The sequence below is a fragment of the Bombina bombina genome, chromosome 11, assembly GCF_027579735.1.
Source record: "Bombina bombina isolate aBomBom1 chromosome 11, aBomBom1.pri, whole genome shotgun sequence".
NCBI lineage: Eukaryota > Metazoa > Chordata > Amphibia > Anura > Bombinatoridae > Bombina > Bombina bombina.
Genome location: NC_069509.1, coordinates 147,315,047 through 147,336,574, shown reverse-complemented (window position 1 = coordinate 147,336,574; position 21,528 = coordinate 147,315,047). Strand labels below are relative to the sequence as shown.

Sequence of the window (21,528 nt, the reverse complement as noted above, 5' to 3'; positions counted from 1 at the left end):
AAAGAATTACAGCTCATTCTACTAGAGCTGTGGCTTCCACTTGGGCCTTCAAGAATGAGGCCTCTGTTGAACAGATTTGCAAGGCTGCAACTTGGTCTTCGCTTCATACTTTTTCCAAATTTTACAAATTTGACACTTTTGCTTCATCGGAGGCTATTTTTGGGAGAAAGGTTCTTCAGGCAGTGGTTCCTTCTGTATAAAGAGCCTGCCTATCCCTCCCGTCATCCGTGTACTTTTGCTTTGGTATTGGTATCCCAGAAGTAATGATGACCCGTGGACTGATCACACTTAACAGAAGAAAACATAATTTATGCTTACCTGATAAATTCCTTTCTTCTGTAGTGTGATCAGTCCACGGCCCGCCCTGTTTTTAAGGCAGGTAAATATTTTTTAATTTATACTCCAGTCACCACTTCACCCTTGGCTTTTCCTTTCTCGTTGGTCCTTGGTCGAATGACTGGGAGTGACGTAGAGGGGAGGAGCTATATGCAGCTCTGCTGGGTGAATCCTCTTGCACTTCCTGTTGGGGAGGAGTAATATCCCAGAAGTAATGATGACCCGTGGACTGATCACACTACAGAAGAAAGGAATTTATCAGGTAAGCATAAATTATGTTTTTATAATACACTTGCTTTTGCTTGTTGCAATTTGGGACCACTGGAGCGGTTTCCTGTGGTTTGCCTGGGGTTACAGTCAGCTGGGCGACTGTGAAGCTTGCTTATACTGCACCTGGAGGTGCAATATGTTTGAAGTGTTACCTTCCCTATATAACAACAGTTGCGTTTGCTGTGCTGGGCTATGTGGTTTTCTGTTTCCCTATTATAGGAAGGCCCATCACATTTGCTGTTTGGACACTCTTGATTTACTGGATACAGTTAGCTGGACAATGCTGTTGCGTATTGGAACGTGCTGGACAACTAAGTCCTTGACAAGAACATATATGAATGGAGCCATATATAATTAGTTATAATTAGTGAAGGCTACTCTATACCTTTGTATGAGTATCTCTCACCAGCCCTGAATCCTTCCCTGATATAATTGAAGCTGCAAGGATCTTGCTTAAGTAGTAGAACCATATTTAAACTTGCTTTACTCCCACATCCAGTGGAGATATCTGGTTTCTATGGAAGATCATGGGTAGATGTGCTAGTAAGCTATCCTCTATCTAGTAATAAAGCTTCTACTATATAAAAATGCAATAGGGATAGAGCATAGTCAGGTGCAAATATATACTGTTTTCAGAGATTTATATAGCTCTGTAATTGAAGCATAACCTCAATTCCTGATATATATATATAAACAGTAGAATAAGTCTATATGTGACAGAGAAGCCCTACTGTGCATATGGGAATAAGGAGGATATCAATAATATTATCAGTGAGCCATGTGTTAAAATATACTAAACTCAGAAACAATGTCATTATGCCAAAAGTACAATACTACTATTAAACTTTTTTTTTTTAAAACAGCCAGGGTAATTTAATTTTAATAATTACATTACATAAGTTATAATGCTGCACATGCTGGGGGGGTAGTACTTGTTCTATTCATTGTTTGACAGTGCACTGAACTTAGTCTTCACTGAGACTTACTGACTCTGCTGAAAGTGAATCTCACTTGACTTCTCTAAGTTCTCTGTGCTGGCTGCCTCTGCATGTCCTGTGAGGCTGTGACCGACGGTCATCGACTCTGGTCTTCTTTAGTTAGACTGTGACTGACTGTCTCTACACATGGGTGGCCTCCGCCCTCAACTAGGCTCGTCGCTCATGCTCCTCAGGCTGGGTAGTGTCCCATGCTCCTTCCACTCCACTATATAGTATGTCACGTGGGTGCGCGTGATGTCACGTAAGTGGCACCCGGGCCGGCCCGGCCCACCTCCGCATTCCTTTCTAGCCGCCCTCAACCACTGACAGACTGAGCTGTGTGATTGACAGACGAGACAGACACAGACTCAGTCTGATTGGCTTGCGCTGTGGGCCGGGCGGCCCCGGCCAAAGGGGGTTAAGCTGAGCTGAGAAATTCACTGTCATCTGTCAGTAGCGTGCCAGTAGCGTGCCTGGTGCCTCTTAGGATATTATACTAATTAACAACTCATACTTTACTGGCTAAGAACTTTAAGTTACTGCGCAAATCGCAAATATAAATATCAGACAGTCACTGTCATAACAGCTGAGTGCTGAGCCCAGCCCAGCTGAGCTGCTGGCCGGCGGCCCACCGGGAGGTATCCCGGCTGCCCAATCCGGCCCTGTTTTGGAGTGGTAAACAGAGGTTTCACCAGCTCCTCTGTTAAGTCCTAGTTAAAAAGTAGCCATCTTGGTCGCTGGTCAGACACCCCCCTTTATTTGTTGGTTATGGAGCAGCAGTCTTTAGACCGCTGCTTCATAACTTGTGTCTCTGGCGAGTCTGAAGGCTCACCAGAAACACGGGTCTTTAAGCTCCATACAGAGCTTGATAAATAGGCCCCTAAGAGTATCTTCCACTTGATGCAGGGGGATTATTTTCATGTGGATTTTATGATTCTAAGCAAATTTAATTTTATGTATTTTATCAGTCATCTCATGTTTTCTTCTAGTCTATAAGAAAATGAGTTTGTAATTGCAATGACTATGAGACATATACTGTATTATTAGCATATATTGTTTGTTTGTTTATTTATTTATTTATTTGTTTGTTTGTTTGTTTATTTATTTGCTTCTTTGTTTGTTTATTTATTTGTTTGTTTGTTTGTTTGTTTGACTGACAATTCTTATACAGTATAATGTTATTTTTTTTTCAACCTCAATAAAACATACTTTAATGTCCCTTTAATCTTGTTTTTTTTTATGACACACATCTGTAATATTGTTTAACTGTACTCTTTACTTTACATTATTGATAACACAAAGTGGCCGAATTATCAAGCTCCGAATGTCCGCAAATCTGCAGGGCGCAGCATTGCATCAGCAGTTCACAAGAACTACTTGTGCAATGATAAATGCCTACAGCGTATCCTGTCGGCATTTATCGATGTGCAGCGGACATGATACGCTACATCGTATTATGTCCGCTCGCACTATGATAAATCTACCCCTAAGAGAGAATGATAAACATTTGCGGATGCATGTATTCTTCTACACTGTGAATTAATATAGCAAGTAAACACAAAGCCAATAACTGCAACAAAGGGAGCTTTTCCCATGTTTAAAAACGTAAATGTTATTTTTTAATCTTTTTCACCGCCTCCTGTAAGAGAATGTGGACTAGAGTGCTAAGAGTATATTCTGTTCTTTTTATACGGTTATAAATAAGTCTTTAGAGAGCGCAGCCAATTACTGTGTGGAATATAGCAGTGTTAAGTACTGAGTCTGCACTTCCACTTTTAAAGGGACATTCAACACCAACAATGTTATTGTTTAAAAAGATAGATAATCCCTTTAATTACCATTCCCCAGTTTTGCATAACCAACAGGCGGCCTCCTTATCTCAGATATTTTAACAGACCTGCATTTTAGGCAATTAGTGCTGCCTTTTAAATAACTCAGCAGGAGTGTGCAAAATAATATCCATGTGGCACACATGAACAAACAGTAGATGTTATTAGCTATTCACAGCCAGACAATGAGCTAAGAGGTGGTCTGCAGAGTCTTAGAGGCCTATCTATCAAGCTCTGAATGGAGCTTGAAGGGCCGTGTTCTCGCCAGAAACAGCAGTTATGAAGCAGCGGTCTAAAGTCTAAAGACCGCTGCTCCATAACCCTGTCTGCCTGCTCAGAGCAGGCGGACAGGAATCGCCACAATTCAACCTGATCGGGTTGATTGACACCTCCCTGGTGCAATGCTGAATACGGAGAGCGTATTGCTCTCCGCATTCAGCGAGGTCTTGCGGACCTGATCCGCACTGTCGGATCAGGTCCGCAAGACCTTTAATAAATTGGCCTCTTAGAAATCAAAAAATGCCGGATGCTGCTATTATAAAACGTTCATATTTATTGGATATAATTAAAACTTGATGCAAACATGCAGTAACAAGTGCTTAAAACAGCTGTTCATGTCACAAACAGGCCAGTCTGACGCATTTCGGGTGATTTGCCTTATTCATAGACTAAGGCCAGTCTGACGCGTTTCGGCTGATTTGCCTTATTCATTAGAAATCAGCCTATGAGTCTACTTAAGTTTAGCCGTTAACAAAAAAAAATACAAAGAGAAAAAAGCAAAGTTGATGATAAAAGTAACTTGGAAAGTTGTTTAAAATTACATGCCCTATCTGGATGATAATGAAAGTTTAATTTGGACTTTACTGTCCCTGTAGCAGGAATTAGAAAGCCCACAATTTTTAAAATTAAATTACAAGAAAAGGAGGGCAAAAATAATAATTGAAAGATACTGCAAATATATATATATTTTTACTGCTAAGATAATTTATATTACAATCTCAAACTGTCTTTGTGAAGAGGCAGACAATTGTGAAGATCATAAAGGGAAATTAAAATGAGTGACAATACAATATAATATACTATAATAAATATAATTAGTAATGTTTTCTATTCTTCTCCAGTAAACAGTGAGCCACATCTGTACTAGTGGCAACAGCAAATTTGCTATGACCATAGCTCTACCTAAGTCTGATTACTCAGCAGGGAGGGGAGATGAAAACAAGATTGCAGGATAAGTGTAGTCACATGACACAGAAGGGTTGCACTAACGAGTATTTTACAAGTTGTTGAAGATATTTTTAAGGTGGTTCTGGAAAGTCATAAGAATTACATATACAAATGTGAACCATGTTATAGTGAAATGTATTTTAAGTGTGTTGGAATTTAATTTGAAATATTGTTTTAAATATGTCCTTGCTATCTTAGTTTTTAAAGGGGAACTGTTTTTATGTTTGTGTGAAGTGAAGCGCTGATCTTTACCTAAAATAAGCCTCTCTCTATAAACTATCTCCTTCCTAGATAGTTCAAATTGAACAAACTTGCAATTAAAATTGAGAAGGCGCTTATAGCATTTAGGTTAAATTAGTCAATTATGTCAATACTATAAGTAAATATGTTCAAAATTGATTTCCAAGGGGGTTATATAAACATGTTCCAACATCCACTTAAAATCGCAAACAAATTATTTAATTGAACACATCCATAAAATTCATAAAATTCAACAACATTGAATATCAAAAGTTCATAAATTCATAACAATTTAAACCTAAAATGCAGAGGAGGAAAAATAGCTTAAAAAATTACTCAAAAAATAATTTACCAGAGTCCTAATAAGAAAAAAATCAAATTAAAAGTTTGTTTGCAAACCTTTCCCTTCTTATATATGTTAAGCTCCCTTTGGAATACGAGTAACCAGGGCTGAATATCACAGTTATGTACTCCTTATAGTTGCTGTTGTTTTGCTGTAAAGCATAGGTGTATATTCTGGTCTGAATAACGTATGTTTTAAGCGTGAGCCATCCTTACTTGTCACTTCTACCATTGGTAGGCTTTACTCGAGTCTCACCTTTTTGTTCTTGGTACAATCGTTGGGTTCAGGATTTCTCCCTGAGGTGTTCTTACCACTCACTCGTCGCTGTGGGTTTCTGATTCTGGATCAGAGAGCACTTACAGTGGGGAAAAAAAGTATTTAGTCAGCCACCAATTGTGCAAGTTCTCCCACTTAATAAGATGAGAGAGGTCTGTAATTTTCATCATAGGTATACCTCAACTATGAGAGACAAAATGTGGAAACAAATCCAGACAATCACATTGTCTGATTTGGAAAGAATTTATTTGTAAATTATGGTGGAAAATAAGTATTTGGTCAATATCAAAAGTTAATCTCAATAGTTTGTTATATATCCTCTGTTGGCAATGACAGAGGTCAAACATTTTCTGTAAGTCTTCACAAGGTTGTCACACACTGTTGCTGGTATGTTGGCCCATTCCTGCATGCAGATCTCCTCTAGAGCAGTGATGTTTTGGGGCTGTCGCTGGGCAACACGGACTTTCAACTCCCTCCAAAGGTTTTCTATGCGGTTGATATATGGAGACTGGCTAGGCCACTCCAGGACCTTGAAATGCTTCTTACGAAGCCACTTCTTCATTGCCCGGGTGGTGTGTTTGGGATCATTGTCATGCTGAAAGACCCAGCCACATTTCATCTGCAATGCCCTTGCTGATGGAAGGAGGTTTGCACTCAAAATCTCACAATACATGGCCCCATTCATTCTTTCATGTACACAGATCAGTCGCCCTGTTCCCTTTGCAGAGAAACAGCCCCACAGCATGATGTTGCCACCCCCATGCTTCACAGTAGGTATGGTGTTCCTCTCCTCCAAACACGACAAGTTGTGTTTCTACCAAACAGTTCTACTTTGGTTTCATCTGACCATATGACATTCCCCCAATCTGCTTCTGGATCATCCAAATGCTCTCTAACATACTTCAGACGGGCCCAGACATGTACTGGCTTAAGCAGGGGGACACGTCTGGCACTGCAGGATCTGAGTCTCTGGCAGCGTAGTGTGTTACTGATGGTAGCCTTTGTTACGTTGGTCCAGCTCTCTGCAAGTCATTCACTAGGTCCCCCCGTGTGGTTCTGGGATGTTTGCTCACCGCTCTTGTGATTATTTTGACTCCAGGGGTGAGATCTTGCGTGGAGCTCCAGATCGAGGGAGATTATCAGTGGTCTTGTATGTCTTCCATTTTCAAATTATTGCTCCCACAGTTGATTTCTTCACACCAAGCTGCTTGCCTATTACAGATTCAGTCTTCCCAGCCTGGTGCAGGTCTACAATTTTGTTTCTGGTGTCCTTCAACAGCTCTTTGGTCTTCACCATAGTGGAGTTTGGAGTGTGACTGTTTGAGGTTGTGGACAGGTGTCTTTTATACTGATAACAAGTTCAAACAGGTGCCATTAATACAGGTAATGAGTGGAGGACAGAGGAGCCTCTTAAAGAAGAAGATACAGGTATGTGAGAGCCAAAAATCTTGCTTGTTTGTAGGTGACCAAATACTTATTTTCACCATAATTTGCAAATAAATTCTTTCCAAATCAGACAATGTGATTGTCTGGATTTGTTTCCACATTTTGTCTCTCATAGTTGAGGTATACCTATGATGAAAATTACAGGCCTCTCTCATCTTCTTAAGTGGGAGAACTTGCACAATTAGTGGCTGACTAAATACTTCCCCCCCCCACTGTATGCAATATAGAATAGGGGAATCTGGATATGCATCTACATCTACATTTCAAAGAGAAACACAATAATATAAGGGACCTTAAATATTGGGGTCTTTGTAAAGTATAACATGATTGGAGAGGAGGAAATTTCGAGAATAAGCTCCTTAAAAAAGAGGCAGAGTTTATTTACAATTTAAATACATTATACCTCAATGGTCTGAACTTAGAGATGGATATCACACCATTCCTAGTTTAAAACTAGAAAGCAAAGCTTAATTAAAACAATTTTTAAGAAGTTTATAGATAAAATGTAATTTGAGTAAATTTAAAACAACGATGTATGTTTTTATAGTGTTTTATAAAGTCTTTACATTCTACTCTGATGGTTTTAAAAGGCAAAGAGTAATATAGTACTATATTTGTATTCAAATGTTTTTAAATAATTTTAAATATGTTTGGGATTGTTATAAATGTTCTAACATCATGAAACAAAGTAGCAAGGGAATTATCTTGAATGACTCGAGTAAACTGAGAAGTGCATAGGCAAAATTAGGCTAAGGTGTATATTTTAAAAGAAATTATTAATAAATAAAGAATGACTGAATGAATAAAGTGTTGGATCCATTTAAATATTGGGAAAGGAACGTATCAAGGTGAATATCCAATCAGATTGAAGACCGGGGTATTTAAAAAATGGAGCCAAGCTGACACACAGTATCTTGAAAAAGTCCTGAAGGGGGTGAAACGCGTAGATCTGTGACAGTGGTGATACTGAATTTTTTGCAGATTTTTGGGAGCTTTTGGAGTAATCCGTAAATCCTAAGTACAGCAAAGTGAAAAAGAATGGTCTAGGCTCTGCGTACCAATAGAAGTGACAAGTAAGGATGGCTCACGCTTAAAACATACGTTATTCAGACCAGAATATACACCTTTGCCTTACTGCAAAACAACAGCAACTATAAGCAGTACATAACTGTGATATTCAGCCCTGGTTACTCGTATTCCAAAGGGAGCTTAACATATATAAGAAAGAAAATGTTTGCAAACAAACTTTTAATTAGATTTTTTCTAATTAGGACTCTGGCAAATTATTTTTTGAGTAATTTTTTATGCCATTTTTGCTCCTCTGCATTTTACGTTTAAGTTGTTGTGAATTAATGAACTTTTGATATTCGATGTTGGTAAATTTTATGAATTGTATGGATGTGTTTAATTAAAAAAAATTTTTTGCGATTTTAAGTGGATGTTGAGAGATGTTTATATAACTCCCTTGGAAATCGATTTTGAACATATTTACTTATAGTATTGACATAATTGACTAATTTAACCTAAATGCTGTAAGCGCCTTCTCAATTTTAATTGTTAGTTTTTAAAGGGACAATTAAGTCAAAATGAAACTTTCACAATTCAGGAAGCATATACAATTTTGAACATTGCACTTCTCTGAGCTAGCTGGTGATTGGTGGCTGCATATATAAGCCTCTTGTCTTTGTCTCACCTGATGTGATCAACTAGCTCGCAGTAGCGCATTGCTGTCAACTCTACAACAAAGGATACTAAGAAAATGAGGCAAATATGATAATAGAAGTCATTTGGAAAGTTGTTTAAAATTGCCTGCTCCATCTGCGTTATGAACGTGTAAATTTGACTTTACTGTCCCTTTAAAATTAAAACGGCTAGGACATGTTTAAAACAATATTTGAAATTAGATTCCAGTTATCGTCAAGCCAATAATATTTTTTTGGGGTCTGAGAAACCCACGAAAATCCACAAATGTGATTGACTCAAATCAAAAAGTGGCTTTTATAGGCTGGAAAGTTGTCCAAAAATAAATAAATCTGTCAATAGACTGAGATTGTGACCTATGTGTTTAACACAAAGCGGCTTAACATATAAGTAATGTCCGGCTCTGGGCCTCAGGTGCGTATTTTGGCCTAGGCAAACAAGGCACTTGCCTAGGGCGGCAGATTTGGAGAGTGCAGCACTTTTTTGTGGCTATATTTATAAGAAACGTACCATTATTTTGGATGTATTATACAGGTATATAATGGGAGATTTTGCACAAAGAGCTTAAATTCTAGGGGGGAGTATAATAAGAGTCTGCCCATGGAGCATACAGTTTAGAGGTAACTCTGAACCTTTCTTTTATTCAACTAGATATTGCCTTTTGTTCTGTTGGCTTTTAGCACTTAGTATTGTGTTTGGGGAAGTATTATTTCAATAAATCTATATTTGTTTTTAATGTATATTGCAGTAATTGATAGATGTGTATGTCTGTGTGTGCGCGTGTATTTGTATAACTGTGTGTGTGAGTGAGTGTGTGTCTGTGTGTGCGTGTATTTGTATAACTGTGTGTGTCTGTGTGTGTGCGTGTGTATTTGTATAACTGTGTGTGTGAGTGAGTGTGTGTCTGTGTGTGTGCGCATGTATTTGTATAACTGTGTGTGTCTGTGTGTGTGCGCGTGTATTTGTATAACTGTGTGTGTGAGTGAGTGTGTGTCTGTGTGTGTGCGTGTATTTGTATAACTGTGTGTGTCTGTGTATGTGCGTGTGTATTTGTATAACTGTGTGTGTGAGTGAGTGTGTGTCTGTGTGTGTGTGCGCATGTATTTGTATAACTGTGTGTCTGTGTGTGTGCGCATGTATTTGTATAACTGTGTGTGTGAGTGTGTGTCTGTGTGTGTGCGCATGTATTTGTATAACTGTGTGTGTCTGTGTGTGTGCGTGTATTTGTATAACTGTGTGTGTGCGTGTGTATTTGTATAACTGTGTGTGTGAGTGTGTCTGTGTGTTTGCGCATCTATTTGTATAACTGTGTGTCTGTGTGTGTGCGTGTATTTGTATAACTGTGTGTGTGCGTGTGTATTTGTATAACTGTGTGTGTGAGTGAGTGTGTCTGTGTGTGTGCGCATGTATTTGTATAACTGTGTGTGTCTGTGTGTGTGCGCGTGTATTTGTATAACTGTGTGTGTGAGTGTGTGTCTGTGTGTGTGCGCGTGTATTTGTATAACTGTGTGTGTCTGTGTGTGTGCGCGTGTATTTGTATAACTGTGTGTGTCTGTGTGTGTGCGCGTGTATTTTTATAACTGTGTGTGTGAACAATTATTTTGAAGATGCCATAAAAAATTCACATTACTCCCTGACCTTAAAATATTACGGCTAAAAAAGGCCCAAAACCTTAGTGAGGTGGAATGGGGGCAGCAGAATTTTTAATTGTTTAGGGCAGCACAAAACCTAAATAAGCCACTGCTGGAGCTGCAAGCATTGCAATTCCCAACCAGGAAACCGCTAATAAATGGTAGTCATAACTGATCTTTTAACTCCATAATGACAACGAAGACATACAAAAGCAAACAGGAGCGCAGTAGTCCTCTAAGCGTAGATTAAAACACACTGAACTTTAATAAACATAAAAAATGACACATAAAAAACTTAGCTCCTAATAGACTACGTAGCTTTACTTTTCAACAAAGGATACCAAGAGAATGAAGCAAATTGGATAATCAAACAAAAGTGTAAAACTGGTTAAAATTACATGCTCTGTCTGAATAATGAAAGTTTAATTTTGACTTAACTGTCACTTTACCTTCTGGGTGATGTTAATAAATAAAACTATTTAAATAGTCAGTACTTTTTTCAACAGGAGTGGGAACTATTTACACGCTAACAATTATTGTGATAATGGTCACTATATTGGGTTGCCACATTTCTTGCTAAGAAATAACAGCCCTACGAATTAGCATATATTTGCATAAATAATTAAGTCACAATTACATCGTTCAGAAAATAAAACTCATTGGACTGGTTTCAGAGAATAACATGATAAGAAAGCATATTTGATACTAGAAGTAAATTGGAAACTTTTTAAAAATTGTATTCTCTATCTGAAAAATGAGAGAAGAATTTTTGGTTTTATGTACCTTTAAGTCCATTGCAGATAATAATAATAATAATAATAATAATAATAATAAATACAGAAATAAATGCTTCACTCAAATGCTTCTATTTATTATTATTATTATTATTATTATCTGTAATGGACTTAAAGCTACATAAAACCAAAAATTCTTCTTTCATTATTCAGATAGAGAATACAATTTTTTTTCCAATTTACTTCTAGTATCAAATATGCTTTCTTATCATGTTATTCTTGGTAGAAGAGATATCTAGATAGAGTGCGCATGTCTGGAGCACTACATGACAAGCAATATTGCTGCCATCTAGTTCTCTTACTAATGTATTACATTGTTGCAAAACTGCTGCCATATAGGGGTAAATTTATCAACCCCTTCGGCAGGCTTTGCCTGCCTACGACTGCAGGTTCTCACAAGAGAACCTGCAGTCCATATTTAACAAGCAGCGGTCATCAGACCACTGCTTCCCTCAAACTTCGCCAGCTCTTAAGTGGTGAATTTCAATCTCCCTGGTTTCGTCCGACCAGGGAGATTGACAGCTCCTGCCCGTGCGTGATTGGCTGTGCGCGGGCAGGGGGGCGGGATTGCACGGTTGTGCAAAACAGCGCTCGTGTGCAATGCTGAATTCTGGCTGCGGAATTCAGCCTGCCAGAGGCGAGCTGCGGTGGACAGGGGCGTGTATGTGCGCCCGTCTGCCGCAGATTGATAAATTGACCCCATAGTGCTGCAGACAAGTGCACACTCCAAAGCTTACATTCCTGCTTTACAACAAAGGATAACAAGAAAACCAAGAACATTTGACAATAGAAGTAAACTGGAAAGTTGTTTAAAATTGTATGTTCTATACAAATCTTGAAAAAATGTTTGATTTTATGTCCATTTAATTTTAGAAATAATATCAGCAGGGTGGTAACCCAACACAGTGGTGGTAAAATAACAACAGGGTAGCAACTATAAGATTGTCCTAGCTCTGTAAACTATAAAATCATTATTGACTCAAAGTATGTGATGTTTTATGCTCAACTTGATTTATAAAAACCCTAGGAATAAAGAACAAATGAAAATTAAACAATGGTAAAACAAGTACTTCCATATTGTCTATGATCCCTTTAAGTGGACCAACCTACACTTTGTACTACAATAAAAAGATGAAATAACTATTTTTTTCAACACAAATACAAATAAATTATCAGTTGCTTAGTTTATAAACATTTGTGAATGAATCTTCCATTACATGGGATTGTGGCCTACTTATGTGTACTGGCCCTTTAAATGATATCCAGCATCATAAGCTACACTCAGCATTATAGTACGGGGAGAGCAGCCATATTGGATCCTACCATTGTGATGTAAGGGGAGAAAATATTACCCACAATGTTCATTTTTATGAAAAAGTAAGCATATAACAACCATTATAATAAGTTAATGTTGTATTAAAATATCCGTGTAATAAATATGGTTGTCTCTGCAGTTTTTTTTTAATGGCTTTAAGGTTGTATTAGGTAAGGAAAGAAGACTACCCCTCTGTGTTTAATGGGAGGTTCCTTTTCCGCCAGGCGCCGGGTCCAGCGCACATGGCCTGCTAGTACCGCCGATCGTAGTTTTTGGGGAGAAGAGAGGAAATTCCTTAGGATTCCATCACGGAGAACACACGTAACTACCGGTGACCGCAGAGAGCATGCAGGAGACCGATAACGGGATGGAAGGACCCGATCCTGACATGGAGGACGAGGAGGCCACGGAGGAGGAAATCTCCTTCAGCGACCCGGAGGAATTTGTGGATGATATCAGTGATGAAGGTACATAGGGAGCTGCGAGAAGCCCTCTTTAAAAGTGACACAATACAGGCATTGTAATGACTACTGGGCCTAGCGAGGTATCGGTTTATTTTATATTTATACAACGTGTAGCAAACAAGACCTCTCCAGCTAAGATAGACTATTGGTTGGTAGCACTATGTACTCTTTATATAACATTTATTAGAATAACAATAACATATGAAGGGGTTAAAAAGATTGCAGCTGACTTTGGCACCCAAGGTGTTAAAGTCACAACTTGTTTTCGTCTTCCCAGTTTGAGTGGAGGTGGCAGTGTCCCTTTAAGTAAACTTAGTGACAATATGTTGTAGCTAAGACAGGTGCATCTTTTTATACCTTGTTCCTAGTGCTGTAGGTTAAGGGGACATTAAAGTCAAAATTAAACTATGATTCAGATAGAACATGTCATTTTAAACAACTTTCCAAGTCGCTTCCTTTGTTGAAGAATAACCTAGGTAGGCTGATAGGAGGGTGCTCATGTCTTTTACAGTGTATGACAGCAGTGTTTGCAAGTATGTATAACATTGCTATAAACATTGTTGCAAACACTGCTGACAGATGGTTAAAGACAAAAGTGCTCCTGAGCTCACCTTGGAGTTCTCTTTAACAAAGGATGCCAAGAGAACTAAGAAAAAAGTAATAGAAGTAAATTGGAAAGCGGTTTAAAACTTCATACTCTATCCATTCAATTTGTTTGATTGTGACTTTACTGTTCCTTTAAAGGTATATTGTAGTTAAAGGGACAGTCAAAACTAAACTTTCATGATTCAGATAGGGCATGCAATTTTAAACAACTTTCCACTTTACTTTTATAATCAAATTTGCCTTGTTCTTTTGGTATTCTTGTTTAAAAGTTAAACATAGGAAGGCTTTAAACTGATTTCTAAGCCCTTGAAGGTTGCCTCTTATCTCAGTGTTTTTTTGAGGTTTTTAGTTAGACACTGCTAGTTCATGTGTGCCGCATATATAACATGGTGCTCACTTCTGTGGAGTTATTTACAAGTCAGCACTGGCTAAAATGCAAGTCTGTCAAAAGTATTAAGATAAGGGTGCAGTCTGCAGAGGCTTAGATACAAGGTAATCACAGAGGTAAAAAGTATAATATAACTGTTGGTTATGCAAAATTTGGGAATAGGTAATAAAGGGATTATCAAACTTTTTTTTTTTTTTTTTTTTTTTTAACACAAAAATCCTTGTTTTTTTTTCCATCCAAAAGATGACATTTTAAAAATGAATTTTAGTTTTGGTAAAATAAAAATAAATACCCCTAATTTCTGACCCGAATAAACCGGTTTCCTTAAACTTTTTTTTTTGTGCAGTGTCACTTTTAATTTGGATGTTTGGTAAAAAGTTGTGCAACTATACTACTATTACAGTATTGTAATTTGTTATAATTTTTATTGTAACAAAATAACACATAAATTCACTTGTTACATTTATTGGAATGTGACTTCTTGCAGCATTTGGAGCTATCATCAGTGGCAGAGACATCTCACAACAAAGCGCTCGATTTATCAAGCTGGGGCAGACGGGGGCTTACACATGCGCCTCTGTCCGCCCCAGCTCTCCTCTGACGGGCAGCACTGAACATTTTTCTCACTTAAACTGACACTTAAGTAAAAATTAACTTTTATGATTCAGAAAGAGCATGAAGTGTGCACATACTTTCCAATTTACTTCAATTATAAAATTTTGCACAGTCTTTTTATATGTATCCTGAGAATTTATAGTACTTTCTTAATTGAGTGATGATTCAGGCTGTAGCCAATCGTGTTGTGCATCCTTGCAATACAATTAGCTACAGCCTGAATCGTCACTAGATTAAAGGGACATTATACACATTTTTTTCTTTGCATAAATGTTTTGTAGATCTATTTTATATAGCCCATAAAGTGTGTTTTTTTTTTTTTTTTTTTTTTTTTTTTATGTATAGTTTTGCTTATTTTTAAGTAACATTGCTCTGATTTTCAGACTCCTAACCAAGCCCCAAAGTTTTATGTGAATACCGTCAGCTACCTTCTCCAGCTTGCTCCTGTTTGTGTAAAGGGTCTTTTCATATGCAAAAGAAGGGGGAGGGGGGAGTGTCTTATTTTCCATTTGCAGTGGGCTTTCCAGTTACCTTTTCAACAGAGCTAAACTGAGAGGTTCTAAGTAAGTTTTTAAACAGTTTTATACTGGATTTTTGTATCCGTATCTGTGCATCTTATTCTTTATAGTAGTGTCTATTACATGCAGTTATATGAAAATGAGTGTATACTGTCCCTTTAAGAAATAGAGTATCTATTACAGGCAGAGGAATGGTAGATTATATGAACACATGAAAGTGGAATTATTAAAGTGTTTATGAAGACTTTTATGACTTAAAGTCCCCATCTTTTACTTTAAAGTTAATGTAAACTTTAATGAATTAAAGGTCAGTGTCATATAATAATAAAAACAGGGGCACTTTAACCCCTTCACGAACTTATGACGTTCTATGCTGTCCTAACCGTTCTGGGCTTTAAAGCCCTTAGGACGACATAGAACGTCATAGCCATTTGGCTTTACTAAAGGCAAATGTGTAGCTATATTAAGAGGAAATCATGTCTGCTCGACCTCGTTAAATGCTGACTGCATACGCCAAATGGCAAAATGTCAGGTGTAGTAGCTATGCTACTCAAGTAGGTACTGAACCAGAGCTTGTATAAAACAAGTTTGTTTATTAAAAACAATTTAAAATATGTAACAAGCAATGGTTACAATGAATATGTTTTTAATAAACAACTTGTTTTATACAAGCTCTGGTTCAGTACCTACTTGAGTAGCATAGCTACTACACCTGACATTTTGCAATTTGGAATTTACCACTCATAGAGTGAGTCAAGACACACCTGCTTTGTTTCCAGATCACCTGGAGAGGGTTTTGCTGGTACACCTCAAGTTACTAGCCTGCTCCAACCAGTACATAAGTGTACTTGGGCTAAATTGGGAGAACGGACCTTCTTGAGTCTGTTTGATTTGGGCGCTGCTCACCTACGCCTACGGTGCTTTGATCTCCTGAGAGTGGGCTGTGCCGACGACGGCTGTATCCCACAACGTATTCTGACGATGTTGGTTCCTAGACGTTCCACCTAAGTCTATAGGGCGACTTTTTGGTCCCGTGCTGCTTGGATAGGCACCTTGTTAGTGCCGCTTCACTTGTGAGTAGTTTTCCTAGAGGGGGGCTCTGCTTCACAGGCGATCTCTGTTCCTGACCTTATTACCCTATGTTGCGCCTCTTTTATTTTTAACTAATTACAACATGGCAGCTCCCATTTTTTTTTATAGATACTAAAACCTAACATTTTGTCAATATTTAAGCAGCTAATGAAACTTTAAAACATGCATCCACATGTTATTCTCAGACTATTCTTTTCTTTGAATGCATCATTTTATCTTGCATTTATTTAGTGTTTAATGTTCCTTTAAGTCTCTCTCTGTGTCTCATTGTTTTAAAAAATAAACATAGACGTGCTTGCATATAACTCGTTAAAGTGATGGTAAATCCTAGCGTTTGTGAAACGCTAGGATTTACCATTGGGACAAATAAAGGGGACTTTCAGTCATAAAGTATAAAATACTTCAAGCTGAAAGCTTCTTTATTTGTTTGCAGCGTTCGCCGCACTGAGCTGCTAAGGCTACCCATGACAGAACGCTATTTGGCTGAGAGGGGATGTTTCCGGCTCCGGCTATTGGCTAAGAGGTTGAAAGGTTACCTCTCAGGCAAATAGCGTCCTGCAGTGGGCTGGCTGAGCAGCTTATTGTGGCAAACACTGCCAACAAAGGAGCTATCAGCAGCAAGTATTTTATACTTCATGACTGAAAGTCTCCTTTATTTGTTCCAATGGTAAATCCTAGCGCTTCACAAACTCTAGGATTTAACTTAACTTTAAAGCAACAATAACATATTTTTTTTATGTGTATCTCGTGCAGAGGTTAAAGGACCATTTAAATAGACTGTTTGTATAATCGGTAAATGCAATGAAAATTGACAAGGGCCCAGGTCCTGACGGATTCACTGGCTTATTATAAACTTTTTAAGCCAACCTCTACTCCCACACTCATTAGAGACCTTTCACCAGATAGACAATAAAGGTTTCTTTCCAGATACAATGCTTCAAGCTATTGTCACAGTCCTCCCTAAACCTGGGAAAAAAACATGATCAGCCTGTTAATTACCGACCTATATCCCTCTTAAATATAGATTTAAAAATATATGCCAAAATACTAGCAACAAAACTCAATAAGATTCTGCCAAGGTTAATTTCCCCAGATCAAGTGGGCTTTGTGCCGAGGAGAGAGGCCAGGGACAGCACCGTAAAGCTTTTAAACCTCATAGAATATACCACCACCAATAACACTCCAAATATACTATTATCCACAGAAGCCGAAAAGGATTTTGATAGATTGTACCTTTTTAGAAAGAACTCTAATCAAATTTCAATTCCCCCTCCTTTCATCAACAATTTTAGCCCTTTATTCCTTCCCTACAGCACAAATTAAAGTTAATGGAATGCTATCAGAACAATTTTAGATTAGAAATGGTTCAAGGCAGGGATGCTCATTATCGCCTCTTTTATTCATTCTTTCACTAGAAATTCTAGCTGCCAGAATAAAAGACAAGGATATAAAGGTCATTACAATTAATAACAATGTATACAAGTTATAAATGTTTGCTGATGATATTCTTATGACCCTCCCATCCCCATTGGACTCATACGACAGTAATGGCCAAACTTAAACTATACAGCAAGGTCTCAAACTTCCTTGTCAACCTGAACAAATCCTATCTACTCTCTCTCTCTAAATATGTCAACCGTGGACATCACCAAACTCAGAAATAGCTGTGCCTCTAAAATACAATCACAATCCATTAAAGGAATAGTCTAGTCAAAATATTTTTTTTATAATTTAGACAGAGCAGACAATTTTAAGCAATGTTTTTAAATTTACTCCTATTATCAATTTTTCTTCATTCTCTTGGTATCTGTATTTGAAAAAGCAAGAATGTAAGTATAGTAGCCGGCCCATTTTTGGTTCAGAACCTGGGTAGAACTTTCTGATTGGTGTCAAAATGTATCCACCAATCAACAAGTGCTACCCAGGTGCTGAACCAAAAATGGGCTGGCTACTAAGCTTAAATTCAAATAGATACCAAGAGAACGAAGAAAAATTAATAATGGGAGTAAATTAGAAAGTTGCTTAAAATTCCATGCTCTATCTGAATCATGAAAGTTTAATTTTGACTAGACTATTCCTTTTAAATACCTTGGTGTACAGCTATCTCCTTCAATTGACAGTATTCGTTCCTTAAATTACACAAAACTCCTTAATGAATTATCCAAATTGACCTCTCAAACACATCATGGACAGGCAGAATAAATTCGGTAAAGATGGTAGTGCTCCCTAAAATATTATATATCTTACAAACACTCCCTCTCCCTCAAACTGACATACACATCAACAATTTACAAAAAACAATAAACAACTTCATATAAAAAAAAATCAACCTGCCCCAATCGATAAACTAACAATGTATACTTCCAAAGAAATGGGAGGTCTAGGAGTTCCTAACATACAGTTGTATAAGAAAGCTATTTCGCTACAGAGCATTGTAGAGTGGAGTAGACATAATTCCTTAAGCACTGGATTCAGATTGAACATGACCTAACAGGACTCCCTCATCTGGGAGGAGCATGTTGGTTACCTAAACTAATGCCGAACATTTGGAACACCAAGATATCCACAGTTCTTGAAACTTTTTTAGACTGGATCCATATATGCAACAACACCAAAGGAATGTCGAGTTGATATTCCCTGTTGACTCCTATTTTACGAAATCCAGAATACTCTGGCGGTATAAAACACACACTAGACACAGGATTAAATATACAGACTCATCCCAATCTCTAACTTACTAAAACTAAAAACAGAAATGGAGAACATGGGACGAGAGTTCTTAAAACCATGGTTACGCTATCACCAGGTTAATCACTATATCAACTCGCATAGGGACAGGTTTAATTTTATAAGACCACTAACTAACTTTGGAAAAAATGTGTAGTACTGAAACTCCACAAAAAGGAATTATTTCTTCCTTATATAAATCACTCATTATTGCATTTGATCCTAATCCACACAGATTTGTAAAAATATGGGAACGGGAACTTGGGGGAGTCATTTCCTTCAAAAATGTGGCAAAATATATCTCGAAACTTGGGACATACAGCCCATTCCACCCAAGCACTTGAAACTAACTACAAAGTAATTTACTGTTGGTACTTAACACCAAAGAGAATCAAGTACATGTTTCCCAGGGCTTCTGATAAATGTTGGCGCTGTCAGTCAGATAATGGGACCACGGCCCATATATGGTGGACGTGTCCCAAAAAAGTTAGAGACTTTTGGATTTTAATCTTAAAATAAATCCATTTAATACTATCAAGCACTCTACCACTTAAACTGCAAATACAAGTAGCCCTCAGTTTATGCCGGGGTTAGGTTCTAGAAGGATTGGTTGTAAACCGAAACCGTTGTAAATTGAAACCCAGTTTATAATGTAAGTCAATGGGAAGTGAGAGAGTTAGGTTCCAGGCCCCTCTCAAAATTGTCATAAGTAACACCTAATACATTATTTTTAAAGCTTTGAAATGAAGACTTTAAATGCTAAACGGCATTATAAACCTAATAGTTTAATTATATATTCTGTTTTGTGTGATTATTTTATTAGGTTTATAATGCTGTTTAGCAAATGTTTTTGTTCATTTAACTTAGTTTAATTATATATTCTGTGTTGTGTGATTATTTTAAGTTAAATGAACAAAAACATTTGCTAAACAGCATTATAAACCTAATAAAATAATCACACAACACACACTTTACTTGCATTTTTCTGCAAACAGTTCTTTCTATGCATTCCAATCTGGACTGATTTATAGACAGGAAGATCTTGTTCCTATGAAAGCTTCTCAATAGCTCAGGTCTAGTTATACTGATTCATTTTAGCTTGCTTGGCTTGCATATCTTTGCTGCAACACAACAGCACCACCTACTGGCTATTTTAATCAATGCACTGCTTCTCAATGCTTTTCAATAGCAGTCACATGACTGAAAAAAAGGTTATTCTGAAATGGTGCAAATTAAACCGTTGTAAACCGAGGGCCGCCTGTATGTTTATTTAATATGTTGCTAGACATAAAATGCGTCCTAAAAAGAAATCTTGGATAAATATTACTCAATACTGCAAAACAACTCATAGCTTCTAAATGGAAATCAGATGACATACCTACTCCTGGAGGGAAAAAGTACAAAAAAACCTTACTACTTGAGAGGTAACATTATTTTAAGACAAATCGTTTAAACACTTAACGATGTGATCTTATGTTTTACTGGGACTCATACAAAGGGCAACACATATAGATTAACGATTGACCTCTTCCAAATTATCACCTTACAATAATGTCAATGTTGAATGCAATGCATCACTTTTATTATTTTTCATATTCAATAATTATTATTTTCATTTTCTATGTTTTAAGTTTGTATGTTTAAATGGAATGTAGGGAGCACCATATAGACACTCTTGTTCACATTTTCGGAGCCCTACATGAGACTATGGATTTATATGCTCCTATATCTAAACATCTCTGTATTACATCTCTGCCCCAAGGCAGAACATGCTGTGATCTGAGATGTCATCGCAGAAAATGCAGCATGTCTGCAGAAAGAATGAGACACATGAGGGAACAGTTGGCACTTTGGCTTTGCAGCGCTGCTCCAAAACAGGCTGTTCTATTTAAACAGCACTTTGCTCTAGTTGCATTGTGTACAATTTCCTTAGCACAGTGCAGCCACAGTGAAGCACCGTTTAAAGAGAACAGTCAAATACAGGGTAGCACTGCAAAGCAGCAGTGCATTGGTTGAAGACTGCCTCTTTTTAACTGCTGCAATATAATATATAAAACTTGCTTTATTCTCCAGTTAATCAGTATATTGCAATTGAACTGGTACTTTAGTATAACTGCCTAATTTAAAATTGTACTAAATTTCAAAATAACCTGCAGAAATTTTTTGACGTTTAAAAGTAATCGCAGAAAGTGAAAAAAAGTTCTGCTTCTGGGCATCTCTGTATCTGCGACTTTATTATCAATAAGCAAAAAAAAAAAGGGCGATATAATAGCACTTTGAATTTTAAGTGGGTATATTATTATTTTTTTATTTGACAAATTTTAGTTAGAGCAATCTTCCTTTTACCTGCATCATGTGATAGCCATCAGCCAATCACAGAATGGATATATGTATATACTGTTAACGTTTGAACATGCTCAGTAGGAGCTAGTCCCTCAAAGTGCGCAAATAAAGATTGTGCGCATTTTGATAATGGAAGTGAATTTGGACAGTCATTTCAAATTTAGTCTTTCTGAATCATGAAAGTTTAATTTTGATTTTATTGTTCAGTTAAATTCAGCTCCAGAGCAGCAGTGCATTATTGAGCACACCTGGTGAGCCAATGAAAATCACCTGACTAGTTATCAGTAGGTATATATAGGTGGTGAGCATCTTAGATCAGGGGTTAGAGAACGCTTTAATGACTAAACGCTTGAGGCAAGGAATTCCGCAGAATAGAGTAGAAATATCTTA

The 21,528-nt window shown here is 37.4% G+C and overlaps 1 protein-coding gene across 1 annotated transcript in view; it reads left to right on the top strand.

The window, feature by feature from the left end:
• The first annotated feature begins 12,595 nt into the window (after positions 1-12,595).
• EIF3B (eukaryotic translation initiation factor 3 subunit B) overlaps positions 12,596-21,528 on the top strand; it is a 60,364-nt gene continuing 51,431 nt past the window's right edge. The window contains exon 1 of the mRNA XM_053694972.1: positions 12,596-12,852. Coding sequence (XP_053550947.1) covers positions 12,732-12,852 — 121 coding nt within the window. The 5' untranslated portion in view covers positions 12,596-12,731. The remainder of the gene's footprint in view (positions 12,853-21,528) is intronic.